Source organism: Ursus americanus, chromosome 10 (assembly GCF_024610735.1).
Source record: "Ursus americanus isolate L20-20 chromosome 10, mUrsAme1.1.p, whole genome shotgun sequence".
NCBI lineage: Eukaryota > Metazoa > Chordata > Mammalia > Carnivora > Ursidae > Ursus > Ursus americanus.
Genome location: NC_142136.1, coordinates 76,661,757 through 76,687,151, shown reverse-complemented (window position 1 = coordinate 76,687,151; position 25,395 = coordinate 76,661,757). Strand labels below are relative to the sequence as shown.

At 36.5% G+C, this 25,395-nt stretch overlaps 1 protein-coding gene across 3 annotated transcripts in view; it reads left to right on the top strand.

The window, feature by feature from the left end:
- Window positions 1-14,899, top strand: part of IFT88 (intraflagellar transport 88) — a 145,464-nt gene extending 130,565 nt beyond the window's left edge. For all 3 annotated transcript variants that reach the window (XM_045797132.2, XM_045797130.2, XM_045797129.2), the window contains 2 exons: window positions 14,245-14,355; window positions 14,595-14,899. In XM_045797132.2, coding sequence (XP_045653088.2) covers window positions 14,245-14,355; window positions 14,595-14,716 — 233 coding nt within the window. In that variant the 3' untranslated portion in view covers window positions 14,717-14,899. The remainder of the gene's footprint in view (window positions 1-14,244; window positions 14,356-14,594) is intronic.
- Window positions 14,900-25,395: the final 10,496 nt, after the last annotated feature.

Here is a 25,395-nt window from a genome sequence, read left to right as displayed (position 1 = left end):
GCCTTCATTTTATCTACAACTATAAATCTTGTCATACTCTTAACCATTTTCTTTATAAATAAGTAAAGACTGTCTTCCCTTGGAAAGAGAATTCATTTTCATTTGAAGAGAATGGAGAGAGTTTATGTAGTTAGCCTCTTAACTTTACTTAATTTGTTCCATGAATAGAACCTATGTTATAAAACTCACTTTCTCACCAAAAAAGGAACTAATATTTTAAAACCTTACCTTTCTAAAATGTTTCAAACAGTCTGCCTTCTTAGTATGAGTTGCCTCGTAAAAATATTGGTCAGGGGAGGATCTAGTCTCTCCTCCAGCAAAAGTATTGTGAGATTTTCCCCAAATGTCAAGATTGCAAGCTGCTTTATAAGACGAGGGTCTAGGCAATTCTGGGGATGGGAAAAGGGTCTAAAACATAGAGCTGTGAAAAGAGATTGTGAATTTACTTTGTCTGGATAATATTAAGACAGCCACATTCTGTGCTGCTAAGCTTGGAAGAGCATATGGTAGGATTGTGTGTATGAATAAGGCCATACTTACTCATATAAACTTTTCACAACTGTATGGAAAGTGCTACACTTTACCTGGGTCCTTTGCCAAAAAAGTATAATTGTAGAATGGGCAAGGACTAGGCTGGCAATCAGGAAACCTCGGTTTTGCTGATGGAATTGCCACTAACCGTGAATTCGAACAAGTCACTTTACCTCCTTAGGCTTGTTTCCTCATCTGAAAAATAAAGAGGTTAGACTTAACCTTTTTAGTAACATTTATGTGTGTTCCTGCTGACTATGAAATTATTACTTCTATTTCTGACAGTAAGATGGACTGAATATTCAGGGAAACTCCTCCAGGAATAGCACTCCTAAAAATGGTGAATTGAATTTGGGGGAGGGGGGCAGAGAGGAACGAAAAAAGAAAATAAGAAAACGAAAAAAAATGTTAAATGCATGAGTTGGCAAGAAAAAGGGAAATTCTTTGGAGATTAAAAATGAGTAGAGAGGGGTGCCTGGGTGGCTCAGTCTTAAGTGTCTGCCTTCAGCTCAGGGTGTGATCCCTGCATTCTGGGATCGAGCCCCACATCAGGCTTCTCTGCTGGGAGCCTGCTTCTTCCTCTTCCACTCCCCCTGCTTGTCTCTCTCTCACTGGCTGTCTCTGTGTCAAATAAATAGATAAAATCTTTTAAAAAATAAATAAATAAAAATAAAAATGAGTAGGGAGCACCTGGGTGACCCAGTCAGTTAAGTGTCTGACTCTTGATCTCAGCTCAGGTCTTGATCTCAGGTCATGAGTTCAAGCCCTGCATTGGGGTCCACTTGGGTGTGGAGCCTATTTAAAAAAAAAAAAAAAAAAAAAAAAAAGGAAGAATGAAAATTTAAGTCCAAAGGAATAAGTGCAGAAGCTGGTGTTTGTCCTAGCTAATCCCTGGTGGCCTAGAGCCTAGGTTTATAGGCCATTCATGGGGAACAAGAGATACCGTGGGGGCCCCCAAAATGTCAGAGGTCAGTTCAAAGAATCCCTTTATAAAGCCAGGACCCTTAATAGGAAATACTGGTAGTGGGTCAACTAGAAAAGAATCCCCCCACAAAGGATGGGTTTCTACATTGGTACTACTGGAATGTAAAAAACAGGAAAAGCTCCTTGGAAAACTGCTAACCATAAACCCTCAACCACAGAGTTTTGGAGCTAGAATATATATTACCTGTGTGACCTGAAGGAACCCCAAACTGAAAATTTGGCATAAAGTAGCACTGAGTTGGTGCTGCTCCCAGGTACCTAGGAGAAATAAGTTTAAATCAGTCCTGAAGAATATACTGTGAATAAGCCTCAAATACTTCCTTCAAAAGTTACAAAGAACAGGAATGTACAATTTGAAAAAGTCTGAACACATGAGGAAAAAGCACTATGAATGAGCACCAACAGAAACCGCAGAATCCAATTTTCAAAAGACTACAGATGTTTTAATTATCAGGTAAAAATGTATTTTAAAAGTGAGAATATAGAGGGATGCCTGGGTGGCTCAGTTGGTTAAGTGTCTGCCTTCAGCTCAGGCCATGATCCTGGGGTCCTGGGATGAGCCCGCATCGGGCTCCCTGCTCCATGGGGAGCCTGCTTCTCCCTCTGCCTGCTGCTTCCCGTGCTTGTGCGCTCCAACAAATAAGTTAAAAATCTTAAAAAACAAAAGTGAGAATATAAATATTTCTTGTTATCTGAACTCAAGAACTGAATAGATTCAGATAATTATTATTATTTTAATAATGTGGTAGTCATCCTCTGGTACCTGAGCTCTTAAACATTTGCTATCTAAAATTTAAGAATCAGCACAGAATCCCTCACTGTCCAAATTCTCACTATACAAACCCAGGAAGCAGACCAGGATAGTGGGCAATACTTGTGTATTTTAAGTATGACAAAGGGACAAAAGAATAGAATAGCTACTAGGCAGATTGAAGAGAACTAAATACAACTTCCAAAAATGAAAAATATAATTGAAATTAGAAACTCACCTACTGGAAAAGTTATGGTTTAAACCAGGGGTTGAAAAACTACAGTTTACAGATCAGATCTGGCTGGAGCTACCACCTGTTTTTGTCAGTAAAGTTCTCCTGGAGCACAGCCATGCTCAATCTGTCTTCATGCTGCAACAGAAACCATATGGCACACAAAGCCTAAAATATTTACTGTCTGGCCCTTTACAGAAAAAGTTTGCTGGTCCTGAATAGCAGATTAGATCAGATGAAGAAAGAATGCATGACTTGGAAGATGGAGCTGAGGAAGTTACCCAGAATGAAGGAGAGAGGGTTATGGTGATGGAGAATAGGAGAGATTGAGGGACATGAAGGATGTAGTAAAAAAGGTCTAGCCTACATATAATTGGGTTAGAAAGACAGAATGAAGAAAAGGAAATAAATAATGGCCAAGAATTTTCAAGAATTAATGAGATCCTCAGATTATCAAGATTAAATAACTCTTAAATGGGATAAATAATACATATATCATAGCCAAGTTACAATATATGAAAGGTAGAAAAACTTGCTGATTTCTCAAAGTCTAAAAAGAAAACCAGAAATACTGGGACATATTCAATGTGTGCAGACGAACTATCAACTTGGAATTGTATGTCACTGAGTCTATATTTCAAGAATGAATACAATATAAAGTCATTTTAGAGCATTTTTAACCAACAGGTTCTCATTAAAAGAAATTGCAAAGAGGGTACTTCGGGCTGAGGGGAAAAAGCCAGATGTACAGAAAAAAAAAAGAAAAAAGCAAATATGATGGCAAATAGACTATTAAATCTAAATATATGTTAAATATTTAAAATAATGGCAATACTCTATGTTGTAGAATTTTTAAAAATCAAGTTAAACTAAATTCCTAGACTGAAGTAACATCTAAGGCAGGGATGTAAGTTAGAATAGAAAAAGCATTCAAAGATCTTTGGGAAGAAGGTAAAGATACCGATTAATTTTAGACTCTGTTAAAAGTACATATTAAATGCCTAAAATATCTAGTAAATATAAAAATAATTGAAATGAGATGTATAACTTCCAAACTAGTAGAGGGTAAATATTCAAATGAACAGGTAAAACAGATATAATATGTGACTCCAGAAATGTGAACATCAAAAGTTTTTCTTTTGATACATATGTAGCAATGGAACAAAATACAGTGTCTGGAAATAGCCCCAAACATACGTAGTCAATTAACCTTTAACAAAAGTGCAAAAAACAATTTTATGAAGAGGATAGTCGGCAATAATTGGACATCCACATGCAAAAAAAATTAACATTGATCTACACCTTACACCATACACAAAAATTAACTCAAAATGGATCATTAAGGAGGGCACGTGCTGTAATGAGCACTGGCTATTAAATAAGACTGATGAATCACTGAACTCTACTTCAGAAACTAATGCACTACATATTAATTAATTGCAAAAAACAAAATGGATCATATTCCTAAATATAAAACTGAAAACTATAAACTTGCAGAAGAAAACACAGGAGAAAATCTTTGTGACTTTGGTTAGCCAGAGATTTCTTAGTTAATGACATTAAAAGCTATGACCCATAAAATTTTTTAAAAATGGATAAATTGAACTTCATCAAAATTAACTTCTTCTGAAAAGACACTGCTATAAAAGTGAAAAGGCAAGCCAAAATAGGAGAAAATACTTGCAAAACAATCTGATAAAGGACTTGTATCTAGAATATAAAAAGAGCTCTTACAACTCAGTAGTAAGTAGGAAAACAACACAATTGTTTGTTGTCCTTTTTTTTAATCAGGAAAATATTTGAACAGGCACTTCATGGAGGAAGGTATATGAATGAGCACATATCTGATAAGGGTTAATATCTAAAATGTATAAAGAATGCCTATAACTCAATAATAAAAAAATAGATTTTCAAATAGGCAGAGGAACAACTGAACAGACATTTTTCCAAAGGATGCATCCAGATGGTTAACAGACACAGGAAAAGATGTTCAGCATCACTAATCATCAGGGAAATGCAAATTAAAATCACAATGACATACCACCTCACACCTGTAGGAATGACTGTCCTCTGAATGACAAGAGGTAACAAGTATTGGCATGGATGTGGAAAAAAGGAAATCCTCGTGCACTGTTGATGGAAATATAAATTGGTGCAGCCACCATGGAAAACAGAATGGAGACTCTTCAAAATATTAAAAATAGAAATATCATATGATCTAATGGTCCCACTTCTGGGATTGTATCGAGAGGAAATGAAAACAGGATATTAAAGAGATATCTGCACTCTCATCGCAGCATTATTCACAATAGCCAAGGCACCTAAGTGCCTGCCAACAGATGAAAATACAAAGAAGATGTGGTGTATATATGCAATAGAGTATTAATCAGCCATGAGAAATAAGGAAATCCCACCATTTGCAACAACATGAATGGACCTTGAGGACATTATGTTAAATGAGATAAGTCCGACAGAAAAAGACAAATACTGTTTAATATCACTTACATATGGAAATATAAAAGCCAAACTTGAGGGAACAGAGAGGAGAATCATGGTTACCATGGTACGGGGGATGAAGGTAGAAGGTAAATGAGTTCTGGAGATCCAATGTACAGCATTGTGATTATAGTTAACAATACTGTATTATATATTTGAAAGTTGCTAAGAACTTAAATGTTCTCATCACACACAAAAAAAGGTAATTATGTGACATGATGGAGGTGTTAACTAGTACTATGGTAATGATCATATTGTAATATAGATTGTATCAAATCATCACATTGTACACCATAAACTTACACAACGCTGTACACTGGATGTCAGTTACATCTCAGTAAAGTTGGGGTGGGAGGAGTAATTCTCCAAAACCTGTTAATGTTGGTATCTCCCCTGCCGTTACCCCCACAGTATAGAAACATACACTCACTCTCTGTACTGCCATAGATTTTATATAGATTTACTGTTATTTACAGGAATTTAGGAAAGGTAAACGTGTCCGCAACATTCTTGGAACAATACACCATATTTCTTATTTAAACTAAACTATAAGTCATCAAAAAATTTAAATAAAGGTATACAAATGAAAATTAAGCACATGAAAATATGGTCGCTCATTATTCATTGGGGAAATGCAAATTAAAGCCACAATTAGATACCCAGTAGAACAACTAAGAAAGACTGACCATACCAAGTGATGGTGAGGATGTGGAGCACTTGTTATTCTCATTCACTATTGATGGGAATATAAAGTGGTACAACTATCTTAGAAAGTAGTTTGACAGTTTCTTTTAAAGTTAGATATATACTTACTATACAACCTAGCTATTCTACTCCCAGGAATTTACTCAAGAGAAGTGAAAATATGTGTCCACACAAAGACTTGTACAAAAATATTCATAGCAGCTTAATTTCAAATACCCCAAACTGGAAACAACACAAAAGTCATCAACAAGAGAACAGATAAATTGTGGCATATCCATACAACTACTCAGCAATTAAATGGAAGAACACCTGCAACGACATAGGTGAATCTCTGCTGAGTGAAAGAAGCCAGGTTTTTTTTTAAAGGAGCACATGCTAATATACAGTGATGGAAAACATCAGTAGTTACTTGAAGATTGGGGTGGATGAATGGGGCAGAGGGTGGGAATGAGGAATTTCAAAGGGGCAGGAGGAAACTTTGGAGGGTGATAGATTTGTTCATAATCCTGATTATAGTGATGGTTTTATGAAACTCCTCAATCTACACTTTAAGTATGTGCCGTTTCTTGTATGTCCATTGTAACACCATATAACTGGGGCAGGGACTAGGGTAATCTCCCTTATGCTTCACGATGTAAAGAGGAGGTTTTTGTGAGAGAAACGTGGATCGAAGCTATTCCTTTGCTAGGACATTAAAGCATCACATTGCTCTCTTCAGTGTACTCTCTTAACTTTAAAAAGATAATAAAGTTTCCTAAAATACTATCTACTACAGAAAATGTAGACTTCCAGACAAAGATAAAGGAAAAATCTAAACTTACCCAGATGATAATGCTCCAAAATGTTGTACCACACTTCCTTTATTTACCATCATATCATGTGCGTTTTCCTCTGTCACCAAATATGGTTATGATTTTGTTAATAAAAACGTGCAAAATTTTGCCTTTTTAAAAAAAAAATCATAGTCAAAACAAACTTAGCATCTTAATTAACATTTTAAGTGTCCAGTATTAACTATGTGCATATTGGCGTGCAACAGGTCTCTAGAACTTTTTCATCTTGCGAACCTGAAACTCTATACCCAGTGAACAACTACTGCCCTTTTTCCTCTCCCCTCTCCCCACCACTGGCAACCACCATTCTACTCTGTTTCTTGAAAAACTAAAACTATAACCATTGAACAACAGTCCTCCTCCCCTAGCCCCTGGCATCCACCTTTCTACTTTGTGTCTCTATGAATATGGCTACTTTACATATCTCGTGTAAGTGAAATCATGCTGTATCTGGGGGGTTTTTTGTGACTGGCTTGTGTTTCACTTAGTATAATGTCCTCAAGGTTCATCCATGATGTAGCATATGACAAGATTTCCTTCCTTTTTAAGGGTGAATAATATTCTATTGTATGTATATACCACATTTTCTTTACCATTCATCTATTAATGAGCATTTAGATTGCTTCCATCTCTTGGCTATTGTAAGTAATGCTGCTATGAACAGGAGGTGTGCAGATATCTCTCCAAGATCCTTTTGAATATAGTACCCAGAAGCAGAATTGCTGGATCATATGACAATTCTATTTTTAATATTTTGAGAAACCTTCATACTATTTTACATAGCACTGCACCATTTACATTTCCACCAACAGTGTATAGGGGTTCCACTTTCCCCACAAATACTTGCCAACACTTGTTATTTTCTGTTACTTGATGTTGGCCACCTAATGGGTATGAGGTGATATCTCAAGGCTTTGATTTTTATTTCCTTGGTGTTTAATGATGTTGAGCATCCTTTCCTATACTTGGCCATTTGAATATCTTTAGAGAAATGTCTATGCAAATCCACTCCCAATTTTTTAATTGGATTGTTCATGTTTTAGTTGTTGAGTTGTAGAATTTTTTAATATAGTGTGGATATTAACCTACATCAAATATATGGTTTGCAAATATTTTTTCTCATTACTCAGGTTGTCTGTCACCCTGTTGATTGTTTGTTTTGCTGCATAGTTTTTAAAGTTTAATGTAATCCCATTTGTCTTTTCTTCCTTTTGTTGCCTGTACTTTTGGTGTCATACCCAAGAAATCATGCCAAATCCAATGTCATGAAGCTTTTCCCCTGTTTTCTTCTAGGAGTTTTATAGTTTCAGGTCTCACATTTAGATCGTTAATTCATTTTGAATTAATGTTTTGATATTGGGTGAGGTAAGGGTCCAAAGTCACTATCTTGTATGTGGATATCCACTTTTAGCAATACTGTCCAAGATTCTTTTTCCATTGTGTAGCCATGGCACTCTTGTTGAAGATCATTTGACCATATACATCAGGCTTTATTTTGTGACTGTTTATTCTGCCCCATTGGTCTGTATATCTGTCTTTATACCAGTGCCATACTGTTTTGATTACTGGAGCTTTGCAGTATGTTTTGAAATTAGAAAATGTGAGGCCTCCAGCTTTATTTTTCTTTCTTAACATTGCCTAGACTATTCAGAGTCCTTTGAAATTCCGTATAAATTTTAGAATGTTTTTTCTATTCCTGCAAAAAATGCCATTGGAATTTTCATAGGAATTGCATTGAATCTATAGATTTCTTTGGGTAATATGGATATTTTAATAATATTAAGTCTTCCAGTCCATGAGCACAGGTTGTCTTTGTACTGTCTCTTCTCTAATGTCTTTCAGCAGTGTCTTGTAGTTTTCAGTGTATATCTCTTTCACCTCCTTGGTTATATATATTCCTAAGTATTTTATTCTTTTTGATGATATCCTAAATGGAATTGCTTTCTTAATTCTTAATTTCTTTTTCAGATTGTTCATTGTTAGTGTACAGAAATACAGTTGATTTTTGTGTTAATTTTGATTCTGCAATTTTTCTGAAGATTTTCTAATGATTTTTTTATGGAATCTAGGGTTTTCTATGTGTAATAAGATCATGTCATTTATGAACAGACATAATTTAGCTTCTGCCCTTTGTATTTGAATACCTTTTATTCCTTTTTCTTGATAACTGCCCTGGCTAGAAATTTCAGTACTAGGTAGAATAAGAGTGGTGAGCATGGCCATCCTTGCCTTGTTCCTAATCTTGGAGGGAAAGCTTTCAGTCTTTCACCGTTTAGTATTATGTTCATTGTGGGCTTTTGATATATGGCCTTTATTATGTTGAGACCATTTCCTTTTAATTCTAGTTTGTTTAGTGTTTCATCTTGAAAGAATGTTGAGTTTTGTCAAATGCTTTTTCTCCATAATTGAAATGATCATATGGGTTTTGCTTCTTCACTCTATTAATGTGGTGTATTATACTAATTGGTTTTCATTTGTTGAACCCATCCTTGCATTCCAAGAATAAATTTCACTTGGTCTACATGATGTATGATTATTTTAATATGTTGTTAAGTTAAATTTGCTAGCATTTTGCTGAGGATTTTTGCATCAATAGTCGTCAGGGGTATAGATCTGTAGTTTTCTTTATAGTATCTTTGTATGATTTTGGTATCAGTCTAGTGCTTTCCTCATAGAATGAGTTTGGAAGTATTCCCTCCTCTTCAGTTTTTTTGGAAATTTTGAGAAGTATTGGTGTTGTTTCTTGTTTAAATATTTGGTAGAGAGACGCCTGGGTAGCTCAGTCAGTTAAGCATCTGCCTTCAGCTCATATCATGATCCCAGGGTCCTGGGATTGAGCCCCGCATCAGGCTCCCTGCCCAGCGGGGAGCCTGCTTCTCCCTCTGCCTGCTGCTCCCCTGCTTGTGCTCGCTCACTCCATCTCTCTCTCTCTCTCTCTCTCTCTGACAAACAAATAAAATCTTTTAAAAAATTAATAAATGTTTGGTAGAATTCTCCAGTAAAGCCATCTGGTCCAAGATTTTTCTTTGTTGGGAGCTATTTGATTCCTAATTAATTCCCCTTGTTATTGATCTATTCACATTTTTTATTTCTTCAAGATTCAGTCTTAGTACATTGTATGTTTCTAGAAACTTATTTATTTCTTCTGTGTTACCCATTTTTTTCACATAAAATTGTTCATAGTAGTCTCCTACGATCCTTTTTATTTCTATGGCATCAGATGTAATGTCTCCTTTCATTTCTGATTTGATTATTTGTCTTCATTTCTTCATTTGTTATTTGTCTTTTCTCTTTTTCTCAGTCTAGCTAACTAAGGGTTTGTCGATTTTCTGGAACTTTTCAAGAAACGAACTCCTAGTTTTATTTTTTCTATGATTTTTCTTTGCTATATTGTGTTTATTTCTGTTCACATATTTAAAATTTCCTTCCTTCTGCTAAGTCAAGTTTAGTTTGTTTTCTCTTTTTAATTCCTTGAGGTATTTATTTAGGTTATTAATTTGAGATATTTCTCCTTTTTTAATGTATGTATTTATAACTACTCTTAGCACTGACTTTGCCACATCCAATAAGTTCTGGTATGTTTTGTTTTCATTTTCATTTGCTTCAAGACACTTTTAAATTTCCCTTATGATTCCTTCTTTGGTTCATTGAATGTTCAAGAGTGTGATAGGTATGATTTCAATCTTATTAAATTTGTTAAAACTTGTTTTATGGCTAATGTATGATTTATCCTGGAGAATTAATTGTTCCATGTGCATTTATTCTGCAGTTGTTGGGTGATGTGTTCTGTAAATACCCATTCAGTCTAATTGATCTATAGTGTTGTTCAAGTCCTCTGTTTCCTTTTGATTTTCTGGCTGGTTGATCTATTATGGAAAGTGAGATATTAAAACCTCTTACTGTTACTATGTTACTATCTTTTCTTCTTTCAGTTCTGTCAATATTTGCTTCATATATTGGGTGTTTGCTCTGCTGTTAAGGTGCATATATAATTGTTATATCTTCCTGGTAAATTGGCCCTCTGATCATTATATAATGTCCTTCTTTGTCTCTGTGACAGTTTTTTACTTAAGTCGATTTTGTTTGAAATAAGTATGGGCATTCCTGTTCTCTTCCTGTTACCATTTACATGGAATATCTTTTTTCATCATTACACTTTCAGCCTATGTATGTCATTATATCTAAAGTTAGTCTCTTATAGATTGCATATAGCCAGATTTTTTTTTTAACCCATCAGCCACTCTAGGTCTTTTTACTGGGGAGTTTCATCCATTCATATTTTTAAAAATTGCAGATAGGGAAGTATTTACTATTGCTATTATGTTAATTTTTTGTATGCCCTTATTTTGTCCTCTTCCTCTCTTGCTGTCTTTTGTGTGTTACTAGTTTTTTTGTTTGTTTGTTTGTTTGTTTGTTTTTGTTTTCTTTTTTTTTTTTTTTTTGTAGTGGCATACTTTGAATCCTTTCTCATTTTCTTCTGTGCATCTTCTGTAGGTATTTTCTTTGTGGTTACCATGGGAATTACATTAAAGATCCTATAGTTAAAACAATCTATTTTAAACTAATAACAATATAAATCACATACAAAAACTTTACTCCTTTACATTGCCCCAACACGATGTTATCAATGTTACAAATTACATCTTTTTATCATTTGTATTAACATAATTTTATATAGTTATTTTTATGCTTTCATCTTTTATATTCTATACCTGAATTAAAAGTGATTTATTACCATGACAGTATTACTGGATTCTGTGTTTATCTCTATATTTACCTTTACAGAGAGCTTTATATTTTCATATGATTTTCTCTTACAGTCTAGTGTCCTTTTGTTTCAACCTGAAGGATTCCGTTTAGCAATTCATGCAGGGCAGGTCTACTGGTGCTAAACTTTCCCAGCTTTTGTTTATCTAGCAAAGTCTACTTCTTCATCCTTTTTGAAGGACAGTTTTGCCAAATATAGTATTCTGGGTTGGCGGAGATTTCTTCCAGCACTCAGAATTTCTATTTGGTCCTTTTTTAGTTTCTATCTCTGTTCACAGTTTACAAGAAATGTGGGATGTATGTTCCACTCTTTTTTCTTCCCAAGAGAGAATCTGCATGTTGGGCTTTCTCTCCCAATTGTGAGTTATGCTGGCTTGTGATAGGGGCTGACACAGTTGAAATCAAATGGCTTTTCTTACCTGTTTCAATGCAGTTGTTCTTAGATTTGAGTTTATCTGGGGTCCTGCAACTTCCTAACTGGTTTCTAGAGTTCTCATAAAAGTTTTTCGGACTGTGTATTGTCAGGTTTGTGTCTTTGTGAGAAAAAAAGGTCTGGGGCTTCCTATTCTGCTCTCTTGGTAACGACAAAATTAAGTGTAGATATATCCTACCACATTAATCTCAGAAAGTTTGTTCATTTCACTTACTGACCTGATGTTTTAAAACTCTTGGCCATATAGGCAGTGTTGAATCTTACATTTCGAATTATGTAAAGGTTTAAATTATGTAAAACTTGATACCTACAAAAGAATCAATGTAGCACTCTTAAGTTACAAAGCATATAAAATTAAAATTAATGAAGCCATCACAAAACATTAGAACCAGAACATTACTGCTATGCCTACCTATGTGTTTTTTCCCACTCCATCTCCTGCCTTCCCCTACAGGTAAACACTGTGAGATTTCTTTTTTTGTTTTATATATATTCAGGTTTGTATTTTTTTTAGTTTCTCACCTCTTCATATACAATTTTACCATGTATGCAAACACTGTTTTTAATTTTGCTTTTTAAGCTTTCTAAATATGGTATCACTCAGTATGTAGTGTTCTGACTTGATTTTTTTCACTTAATATAAGGCTAAGTAAGTTTAAATATTTTTATATATTTATTGACCAATTGTATGGTTTACTTTGGGAATTGTATATTTACACTGTCCATTTCATAAGGGTGTTCTTTTTTTTATGGTATAGGTAAGTTTCAAGAATCCTTATTACTCTAAATTCTATGATTCTAAGATTTTTTTCTTATAAAAGTATCATTTGTAAGTTTTAGTGTTGATTGATAATTCAGATAAATTGATCTCCAGATTTTTGTTTTTGGAAGCTACTTGATATTTTCACTTTTCTCTAGGAAATAGTAATTGTTGTTTGTTGCTATAATGATATGAATATAATAACTTGTTTCATTATTTAGGCATAAAACTCACCCAGACTTACAAATGCTTATTGACCCATTTACACCTGCCCATGTATGGCACTGTTACTCCATGAAAGTTGATTGAAAATGATGAAATGAGGATATTCACAATATACCCTCACTAGTGTTTATAATAGGAAATGTTTAAAAACTATATTCATGGCTTTTCAATTGGACATTTGCAGTTTTTCTAAGGTCAGTTTTTATTTTTTAAACTTTGCTCTTTCCACAGCAGTATAATCCTTCAGTATGTTAGGTTTTCGGAGGGCTATGGTTGCCTGAGGCAGATGTCGGAGTTCTGTTTTATTCATATAGGTAACCTATATCTAAATGAAAAGTGAACAGGGAATATTGCCTAGAGCAATGGTTTTCAAACTTTTTGACCTGAACTCACTCAAGCCCTTTGAAAGATACACATTTACACTTACAGATGGAAAAGATGGACCTAATTGTAACAAAAACTTAAGAGCAAAATAATAAAAAAATACCAAAATGCTGTAGACCCATTCAGTGCCTAAAACTAAGGATATTATTTTCCAATAATAGCAATGGAGGGAAATGGTAATGTTTTTTATAAGAGCTCAGAGAAGACTTACAATTTTTGTTCAGTTGGCAACCATTAAAATGTGGGGATTTTAAAGACCATCCTGTTTTGTTTTATTCCCAGAGACAATATCAATAGACTAAAATATAAAGTATACTCAGAAAAGAAATGATTAGTATATGTTGATAGACAGCTCTCATTAAAAGTGAAGCTCCCATAATAGGAAAAAATGACATTGTGGGAATTTTAAGGGAAAGAAATAAAAACTGTGGGGCTAGAGGAGTGTTTCTTTAGAAAAATATAATGGAAATTTAAGGTTGAGAAGTACTACTACTGTTTCCTGCTAATGTGAGTGTCTGAAAATCTTCAGTGATATGGATTGCAGTATTTCCCGTGGCAGCCAGTCAATATTTGGATGCTACAGTCCTTTTAAAGTTTTTCTTCATACTGAGCCAAAATCTATTCTATAGAGGGCAGATCTAATCCTCTCCTACAGGAACATTTTCCAAATGCTTAAAGAAAGTAGTTATATGGTCTGGGTCCTTGCCTCCCTCTTCTGTTGTTTTTAATTTGATGTGATTTTAGGGCCACTCGCCCGCCTTGATAATGAGGTGGATGATACAGCTCGTGCTGATCTTCTGACTTCCTGTTGGTCCTTCCTCTGGTTGCTCTTTGCTAGGTTTTATTCATCAACATGGTCTCCCGACTTCTCACCAGCGAATCTATAAAATTGAAAACTGTAACTAAGCAAACGTGAAAGACTACATATAAAGACTACTTTTAAGTGATGTTTTATCTATGTTATAGATTCCCAACGAGAGGTTTCTTTTAAGTTCCAGGAAACAAGAATTGTATCCCTCAGAAGTTGGCTTCCAAATGAAACAACCTGTTTCTTGGCAAATAAGTATACTTTAAGATTCATAATGTAGTGTTATGTTTTCTCAACATGTTAAACAAATGCATTTTTTATCTTTGTGTTTTCAGACAGTGGCCAGAACTGTACTGCCAGTAGTAAAGGTGAACGACTAAGTGCCAAACTCAGAGCTTTACCCGGGACAAATGAACCTTATGAAAGTAGCAGTAACAAAGAAATAGGCAAGTGCTGGTGTTCCCCACCCAGTTCTACAGGCATAACAGGTCTGGAAAAGATTTGGTGAGATGGCAAAAATGTATAATTGGGCATTAGGAATTTTTTATATACAGACAAAATTTTAAATGACTTGGGAGAGCTTTTCTGTTTGCTCAGTTGTTCCTTTTAGCTTATGAGACAAACTGGTTTCACATTTGTTGTTTTTCTTTATTATTCTAATATAACAATCTATTTTAAAACCTAGATGCCTCCTATGTGGATCCACTTGGCCCTCAAGCAGAAAGACCAAAAACTGCAGCCAAAAAAAGAATCGACGAGGATGATTTTGCTGACGAAGAATTAGGAGATGATTTGCTTCCTGAATAATATACACTCTAAAGTTTTACTTACTAAAGGAAAGAAATTGTCTTACAAGATAATACTTATGTGAAACTTTGGATTAAACACCCAAATTTTAATTTTGTAAACTGTCAAAACCTTAAATAAGTGTATTCTCTTCTATGAGATGGGTCTGTTTTGTTCTGTATGGAATAAAGATATGCGAAACTACTAGTTTAGTGACTTCCTTACTCTTGAAAACATTGACCATGGCAAGAAATACATTTTGTAGCACCACCTGGTACCTACACATATGTGTAAGTATGTAGGCGTGCTCACGAAAAGTTACCCTACTACTGTAGGCTGATATTTTCTGTCATTTCATTAAAACAAAGTTTTAGCAATGAAAACACTACATTGACTTCATGGTTCACAGCTTGTAAAATATGGTGCTAGGACATATCACTGGATCTGTAGTTAAGCTTAATTACTTAGACTTTAGAAACTGTTTGCCTCACAGGGATTACAGTACTATTAAAACAATCATGTTTTGGATAGTATAGTAAGAGAAAATTCCAAACCATAACCCTATTGCTCTTTTCTGTATTTCCATTCTACCTTCGGTCCAGTGGCATGTATCAATAGCACTGAGCAATGACAGCTCTAAGAATGCTTTTCCCATTCCTGACTTGGGGTATGGGCTGCCTACGTTTTTCTTTAGCAATGTGTTTGGCTGATCAGTAATGTCCAATTGCAATGGTGGGACAATCAGAAGAGGCTTATCTTTAACACTTCACTAGAGCGGGTGGGCCCGCCCATCTTACTAACATTGTCTCCACAATGTGCACACTACTGTTAGGTGCAGGAAGAGGAAAGCCAAAATTAGACGACAGTCCCTGCTCCTAAGATGGTTATGATCTCATGGGGAAGGCATTCAACAAGAGCACTAAATATCTACCATGTGCAAGGTTCTGTGGATACGGCAGTGGACAAAACAGAACAAGACCCTGTCCTCAAAGAGCTTAAATTCTGGTGGGGAAGACAGACAATAAATATGTATTTTTTTAAAGGACTTCAGATGTTGCTAAGTGCAGTTAATTAAATGGAGTGATGTAAGTGGGAGTGATGGTGGTGGAGGGAGGGTCTCATTTGGATGAAAGAGTCAGTGAAGACCTCTCTAGGAGGTGACAGTTGTATTAACACCAGAACAATGAAATGAAGAACACTGAAATTGGAATGATTTGTGTATGTTAGAGGTTATTGAGTTAAGAGTGATAGAGGGCTTGGGGCCCACCAGGGTTTGTGGTATACAAGATATGCAGGAGAGTGAAAGGAGGTAAGGTCCAACAGATAGGCAGGGGCCAAATCACATAGAACCTATAAATAGAGTTTGGGTCTTATTCTAGCAACAATAGAGAAGCCCTTAGAAGGTTTTGTGCAAGGAAGGAGAGTGATGTAACTTTAGAAACTAGCAATCACACCAGTTGCCATGAAGATCAATTGACGGGTGGGCAGATTGGAGGTGAAGGAAAGGGTTGGAACTACTAGAGGCCTGGGCAAGAGATGAAGCTGACTGAGACCAGGTTTTTATTTTATTTTTTACTTTTATTTATTTATTTTAAAGATTTTATTTATTTGCCAGCAAGAGAGAGCACAAGCAGAGGGAGAAGCAGGCTCTGTGCTGAGCAAGGAGCCTGATGTGGGACTCGATCCCAGGACCCTAGGATCATGACCTGAGCCAAAGGCAGATGATTAACCAACTGAGCCACCCAGGCGTCCCCTATTTTTTATTTTTTTAAGATTTTTATTTGAAAGAGAAAGAACACAAGCAGGGGGAGGGGCAAAGGCAGAGGGAAAAGCAGACTCCCCAGCTGAGCAGGGAGCCCCATGCGGGGCTCTATCCTGGGATTCCGGGATGATGACCTGAGCCGAAGGCAGATGCTTAACCAACTGAGCCAGCCAGACACCCCGGAGACCAGGTTTTCTGCAACAGACATGAGAATTAATCGATTCAGCATCCATTTTGGAGGCAGACATCAGAAATATTTACTAATGGATTGGATATGGGTTGTAAGGAAAAGAGAGGAAAGAATGAGGAATTGTGACTGAGGGGGGATCAGCCATGATTTAACCTTCCTAAATTCGAGGTGTCTCTTTAGCATCCAACTGGAGATATAAACAAAGCAGTTAGATTTACAAACTTGGAAATTAGACGAGGTAAGGGTTGGAGCTGCAAGGTGGGGAAGTCTCAGTGTAGAGATAGTATTCAATACCACTGCAATTGAATGAGGCCACTTACGGAAAGTGAGGATAGAGAAGTCTAAGCAACCAGCCCTGGAGGTCAGGAAAGAGGAGGTCAGGAAAAAAACAAACAAAAACTGAAAGGAGCAGTAAATGATGTGGGAAGTTCCACATTTGAGAGGAGTGGGACTTCCAGTTCTAAGGAAGATGCAATAGGTCATACTAGGCCAATGCTCCTACTGTAACAACTGGGGGGGGACAACAAATCATTGCAAAAATCATGTTTAAAGTCACTGGACAGCTGTGGGAGCAATAAGATTAAACTAAAATTTCAGACTGGAAAGAGCTCTTTCTAGATGAGTTGATGATCCTGGCTGTCTTCTTCTCTGGAGACATTTATCAGTTTTGAGCATGGGGTAAAAATTGGGGTTGGCTAGAAAAAGGGAGTCTTCTAGGGAAAAGAGAAACTAGCAGAACTTTTGGTAGTTACGCGGTTGTGATGCCATAACACACTAAAAACTTCAAGAAGTCCCAAATTTCTGACCAGTTTTCCACCATGGGCATTTGCTGAGCTTTATGATGGTACTGAAGACTGGGGAACTGGGCTATAGGCTTTTAAAGTTTTAAAAGCCTAAGAAGGAGATTTAAAGTTAAATCTCCCACAATCTTGTGGTCCTTAGGGGACAAAGTCCTGCTACAGGGAAGGGCTTTCCACAAATACACAATTTGTCTAATTTGTCTACCCTCAAGACATTTGCTATTTTGTGACCTGTGTGGGGTAGGAGGCTAATGATCTAAATTCAAAACCTCCGGGGGCTGACTTGACTCTCTTGCAGTCTTTCACACCTAAGGAGATAGATCTGCCAGGCTCTCAATCAAAAGTCTGGAAGGACAGACACGAACCAGTGGTAGACTGACTTACAATAACTGCAACCCAGTCCCAGCCCAGCTCAATCCGATTGGACTGACATCATGAGTCCCAAATCATCTCTGACTAGCAGAAGAAAGAAGAACTTTCTCTGGTAACAATATCATTTGTAGTTTCTGTGGTTCTTATATATATAACATTAGGCATACAGTAAAAAATAAAGAGCAAGAAAATGGCCAACAAACAAAAGAAAACATAAATAGAAGCAGACCCTTAGATAATCCAGATAATGGATCTAACAGATAGGCTTTAAAATAACTATGATTAGTATATTATATAAAATAGAGAAAGATGGACAAAATGGATGAAAAGAGAATTTCAACAGGATATTGGAATCTATGAACAAGAATCAAATGAATAAGCTAGAACTGGAAGATATAATATTTAAAATTAACTTATTTGGATGGATACAACAAAAGTCAGGATTAGTGAAGCTGTCATTAGAAGATATCAAAATTGAAGCACAAATGAAATAAGAATGGAAAGAATAAAGCAGATAAACAAATAATCCAGTCAAGAAATGGGCAGAAGACATGAACAGACATTTCTCCAAAGGAGACATACAAATGGCCAACAGACGCATGAAAAAATGCTCAACATCACTCAGAATCAGTGAAATACAAATCAAAATCACAGTGAGATACCACTTCACACCAGTCAGAATGACTAAAATTAATAATAATTTTATTATTAATAATAATAGGAAACAATAAATGTTGGAGATGTGGAGAAAGGGGAACCCTCTTACACTGCTGGTGGGAATGCAAGCTGGTACAGCCACTCTGGAAAACAGTATGGAAGTTCTGTTAAAGTTAAAAATAGGGCTACCCAGGGTGCCTGAGTGGCTCAGTTGGTTAAGTGTCTGCCTTCAGCTCAGGTCATGATTCCATGGTCCTGGAATCAAGACCCACATCAGGCTTTCTGCTCAGCAAAGAGCCTGCTTCTCCCTCTTCTTCTGCCTGCCGCTCCCCCTGCTTGTTCTCTCTCTGTCAAAGAAATAAATAGATAAATAAATAAATAAATCTTTTTTAAAAAAAATAATAAGCTACCCTATGACCCAGCAATTGCACTGCTAGGTATTTACCCAAAGATACAAATGGAATGATCCAAAGGGGCACCTACACCCCAATGTTTATAGCAGCAATGTCCATAATAACCAAACTATGGAAAGAGCCCAGATGTCCATCAACGGATGGATAAAGAAGATGTGGTATATATACAAATGGAATATATTAGCCATTAAAAAAATGAAATCTTACCATTTGCAATGACATGGATGGAACTAGAGGGTATCATGCTAAGTCAATCAGAGAAAGACAAATACCATGTGATTTCACTCATGTGTAATTTAAGAAACAAAACAGGATCACAGGGGAAGCGAGGGACAAATAAAATAAGACAAAATCAGAGAGATGAAATAAAATAAGATGAAACCATAAGAGACTCTTAACTATAAGAAACAAAATGAGGGTTGCTGGAGGGGTGGGAGGTGGGGGGAGGGGGTAACTGGGTGATGGGCACTAAGGAGGGCATGTGATATAATGAGCACTTTATATGCAACTGATGAAGCACTGAACTCTACTTCTGAAACTAATAATATACTATATGTTAATAAAATAAAATTTTAAAAAAAGAATAAAGCAGATGATAAGTGGGGCACCTGGGTGGTTCAGTCGGTTAAGCATTTGCCTTTGGCTCAGGTCATGATCTCAGGGTCCTGGGATCAAGACCCACATCAGGCTCCCTGCTCAGTGGGGAATCTGCTTCTCCCTCTCCCTCTGGTCCTCCTCACTTGTGCTCTCTGTCAAAAAAATAAATAAAATATTGTTTTAAAAAAGCAGATGATAAGAGACATTTGGGATATGGTCTAAATTTTAAACAAATAGGAATCTCAGAAAGGAAAGAGAAAAGAGTAAAAGTAACATTTGAAGAGATAGTGTCTAAATTGCTCCAAATTGATGAAAGCCATCAACCCACAGATGCAGGAAGCTCAGTGAACACAATGAGAGTAGATTCAAAGAAAACTGCACCCTAGAGATAGGCTTAAATGTTGAAAAACAAAGACAACTGCTTTAAAATAGAATAAAAAGGACACAGTTCTTTCAGAGCAACAAAAATATGACTTAAGACTGACTTTTCCATAGAAATTATGGAACCAGAAGACAATGACATCTTTAAAAGTGCTGAAAGAAAAAAAAAAAAACTCTGCCAACCTAGAATTCTATTCCAGTGAATATATCTTTCAAAATATCTTTTCACTATATCAAGGTTAAAGACTTCTCAGACAAACAAAATTTGAGAAAATGAATTACCATAGACTAGCTCTATAGAAAATACTAAAAGTATTTCTACAGACTAAAAGAAAATCATCCTAGAAAGCATGAAAGACAGAAAGGGTGAAAAGAACCAGAGGTAGGCGGATATATAAAAGAATAGTTACTACTTAAAACAACAATGGTAATGATTTGTGGGCTTTTAACATACATAGAAATAAAATATATAAGAATATTAGCCCAAAGATTAGGAGGAAGTATTAAATTGCTCTAAGGTTACTGTATCGTTCAGATAGTGGCAGACTGTGATGTCAAAGATGCGTATTGAAGTCTCTAGAGTAACAACTGAAATAAAAGAATATAGGATTAAAAATCTAATAGAATAACTAACATAGAAAGACTTAGAACATCAGCATCTTGCAACCACCACAACAGTAACTGATTCAAGAATCAATTGTTCTAAAGCAAGTGGAGGAAAGTTTGATGAGAATAGCATATTTACACAGCCTCAGAGTATTTCCCCCACAAACTACTTATTAATTACAAGAGGGAAATTCCTAATTTGGGATAAATTTGGTGGACCCAACCTTAAGTCATGACCAAAATTAACACGACCAATAATGGGACAAACTAAAACCATGTGCCTTCTGATGTGATGCACTGAGAGATTTCTGAGTTGATATTCCTGCCAAAAACACCTAACCTGATTCCTACTTGTGAGAAGAATCCCAAATTGAGGAATGTCCTACAAAATCACTGGCTGGAACTTTCCAAAACTGTTAAGATTATGAAAGACAAAAAATGTCGGAGGAACTTCTCCAGATTAAAGGAAACAAAGAGACACGTCAATGAAATGCAGCACATGATCCTCATTCAGATCCTGGACTTGGGGAAATTTGCTCTAAAGGGCACTGTAGGGACAGCTGGTTATATACAAATAGGTCTATTAGACAATATGACTATTAACTGTAAAATTTCCTAATTTTGATCATTACACTGTGGTTACATAACTGAATGCCCTTCTTCCTTAGAAATACATACTAAAGTATTTTGCAACAAAGGGCCCTGATGTCAGAAAAAAATTACAATGATAAATGTGGAAAAATGTTAACAATTAATGGATTTGAGTGAAGGTTGAATACAGTTATTTGTTCTATTCTTACAACTTTTCTATAAATCTGAAATTATTTCAAAACAGAAGTTTAAGCTAACGAAGGATAAAATATAACAAAAGTACTTGATTCATCCAAAAAATTCAGGAAAGGAAAAAAGAAGAGATGGACAAATAGAAAACAAGTAACAGGATGATAGGACTTAAACCCAATTATATTAGTATTTACACATTAGTAAGTATAAAAAAGTAAACCAAATTATATTAACAATTATATAATTACTAAATACTAATTATATTAGGTATTATGTTATATTATTAAGTACAGTAAATGTAAGAAGATTAAATATTTCAGTTAAATGACAAAGTTTATTAGACTGGCTTAAAAATTAAATCAAACTATATGTTACCTAGAAGAGACACATTTTTTTTTAAGTAGCCTCCGTGCTGGGTGTGGAGACCAGTGTGGAACTTGAACTTCCAACCCTGAGATCAAGATCTGAGCTGAGACGAAGAGTCAGATGTTTAACTGACTAAGCCACCCAGGCACCCCAAGAGACACATTTTACGTATAAGGGCACAGGTAGGTTAAAAATGAAAATATGGGAAAAGATACACTGTACAAACATTAATCAAAAGGAATAAGGACTAAGGGTGTGGTCGAGAATGTCAAAGGGTGGGGGCGCCTGGGTGGCTCAGTCGTTAAGCGTCTGCCTTCAGCTCAGGGAGTGATCCCGGCGTTCTGGGATGGAGCCCCGCATCAGGCTGCTCTGCTGGGAGCCTACTTCTTCCTCTCCCACTCCCCCTGCTTGTGTTCCCTCTCTCACTGCCTGTCTGTCAAATAAATAAAAATATTAAAAAAAAAGTGTCAAAGGGTGCAAAAAACCTAATAATTAGATAAAAACAATTGACTTTGGCAATAATTATATCATTTAAACCTTGTTAAAAGTTATTGCAGTGAAGTGTTGGGGATAAATACCCAACTGGAGTAGGTTGAGCAGAAAATAGGAAAAGAGGCTTTGAAGCCAGAGAATGAAGATGGCTCAGAACATTTTGTTATAAAAGGAAGCAAATTAGGGGCACCTGGGTGGCTCAGTCGGTTAGGCATCTGCCTTCAGATTAGGTCATGATTCCAGGATCTTGGGATCGAGCCCCACATTGGGCTCTCTGCTCAGCAGGGAGCCTTCTTCTCCCCCTGCTTGTGCTGTCAAATAAATAAATAAAGTGTTTTTTAAAAGGAAGTGAATTAGATGGTTGATAGAGTGGAGACGGGGTCAAGGGTTTATCAAATGTATCAGGAAAGAAGGCAGGATATGTGAAAGCAAATGCAAGTAGGTTAGTATATTCAGTGGTAGAAAAAACAGAGCTCTCATCTGTGCGTATGGAACATTTGGTGAGGAGGGAAATGAGTAGTAGAGATATGAGAGAGAGGAAATGTAAATTGACCTTGGTAAAAGGGAATAGAACTGGGAAAATGTAATAGATGTGTGTGTGTTGAATGCTCATCTGAGATTTGTGGTCAGAAATTAGAATTGAGTCCAGTCAACCCAGTTGTATGATTTTAATGGAGTTGGGATTATTGTGGGCAACTATTAAGAGGAAAAAGAAATTAAGGGTGTTTGCAAGGGTGTGGTAACAGTGCTGAACAATGAACTCTAAAGTAGACAAAGAAGGAAATAAGGACTCAAGAATGGGATGCTTAGTAGAAAAGTGGTAGGATTAGAAGACCTGATGAAATCGGAGAATTATAGGAGTGGATAAAAATAGAAAGTGATTGTATCAGGGGGTAGGTATTTGAAATCATATATTTGCATGTGGTGAAGTTATTGCTAATGATACTATCTGGAGTACAACCATATGATTTGATAGTTCAGACACAATGGGAGGAAAGACAATTGGAGTGAAGGTCATCATTTAGAAACCCGGTATTGAATGAATTATCTGTGTGGATGTTAGAGGCGCCAGGAATGGTGAGCAGGAGCGGCGGTAGATCCAGGTGATAACCAAGAAGATGGTAGCAATAAAGAGAACTACTGGTGGAAAAATGTGACAGTCCTTTAAAGGAGGGAAGGAAGCTTGGATAGATAGGTACATCGGTAACCCAAGAAGCTAACTATGGAAGTGGCCGACCTCACGTTGGCTTTTGGAGTTATGGTGCCAAAAAGATTTTTCCCAACAGCTTGATCTATTATAAGTTGTGTCTGGTACTAGAGTGTTTGAGTGAACGAGGTGTTGAGAGGGAGGCACTGAAGATGACTTGAGATCAAACTTTTGTGACTACAAGAATGGTGACATCTTCAGTAAAGAGCACCAGAGAGGCATTAATTTCTAAGGGAACATGAGGAACTTGGTTGCCTTTTTCTCACTTTTCTTAAATTTGGATTTAATTATTAACATGTTTATTTCCTATGTGCATACATACATTCAGATGATGAAAAATCAAACATTTTGCACCTGTTTTTGTTTTTAAATAATTTATTTATTCATGAGAGAGAGAGCGCGCGCACAAAGCAGGGGAAGCAGCAGGCAGAGAGAGAGGCAGGCTCCCCGCTGAGCAAGGAGCCTGATGTGGGACTCAATCCTAGAGCCCTCGGTCATGGCCTGAGCCAAAGACAAACGCTTAACTGACTGAGCCTCCCAGCCATCCTTTCGTACCTGTTCCTAAGAAATTTTCTCAACTCTGTCTAGTCTCACAAAGATGAATTCTATATTCTATCAAATAGGTGAGCATTTTCAGGTGAAACTGTTGGGAAGTAAATATTTTCTATTTCCAAGATAATCAAAGAAGAGAGAAACTGCCATGTTATCAGACAGTAGCAGGTATTTTGTTGAAAAACATAATTAACAGCCTGTCACAATTAAGTTGTATCACCTTACGTATTAAAAGATGTTGTAATGAGACATATTGAATCGTCCTAGGAAAACTATTATGATGATAGTCTCATTCTCCTAGGGGACTCCCACACTTTTTATCAAATACAAAATAAGCAGTATTTAGAGTACTGATCTTTATTCCCATTTTACCAGAAAGATAACAGAGAACATGAACATTTTATCTATTAGTCGGGAAAAAGTGTCTTATAACCTCAAAACAAATGTTTACTCACCAAGAGCTGTAAATTGCTTAAACTGGAGATTTCAGTGGGATTTTTAGCAGTTCTTTAGTTACACAATGTTCAAGGCATGTAAAATGTTGTTTTTCTACACAGCACAACTGAAATGTTGCTTAATCAAGTAGACAGATACCTTGTAGACAACCAAGGTAGTCAAATACCAAAGCTTCAAACCATTCAGGGGGCATAAATCACCTATTTTCTACACTTTCAGCTGGTTATCAGTCTTTTGTTACCATTTTCAAAGAATGACTGCTGTAAAATGGCCATACTCATTAGCCTGCCACCTAAGAAGCATTAATTTGTAGAACAAATGAGAAAGTTTTTTTGTGCTCTTGAAGTATAATAGAGTTCCTTCATTTAAATATATTTCTTTTAATTTATTCACAGAATATTATTTTACAAGACTGCTTGCACTTACAGATATCATGGAGTAGGAATTCTCCAACACTGTGATAGACCAAGTGATGCCCACTCACACGTAAAAATACAAGTTGGGGGATTTTAGTACTTTGAGTTGCTAGAAGAGGCACAGAAGGTTCATTTCATGAGTGTTGAGGGTAAAGGAGAAACGGCCGTCTCTCACCCTATTAAAAAGAGATTTTTAAATCTCTAATAACTTTATTTCTTTGAACTATGGAGTCTCAGAAAAGGAAGTCGTCCTAAAGAACAGAATCCTTCTAGGCTTTAGCTCATTCGTTTTCCAGATGGCCTGTTCTATTCTCGGAGAGCTTTAATTACTAGAAGAATCTTTTTGCCCTGAGCCAAAATCTGTCTCCCCTAACTTCACAGAGTTGACCCCACTTTTGAGCTCTGGAGATCGGCAGGCCAGTTCCTTCCAGGCCTTCTTCAGCCAGGCGGGCCAGCGCCAGTACAGGGCCCCGCCACCTCGGCTCGTCCTCCTAGTCCGCCGCGCAGCACGCAGTCGGGAGCCCGCTCTTCCGCGCCTCGGCAGCCGCCACTTTCGCCGGGTGCTAATCAGGGCGGCCGGCCAGCCCTCGGGTGGTGCGGCTCTCTCCTGACAACCGGGTGGGATGCCGGGGTCTCTCGTGAGTGCATTT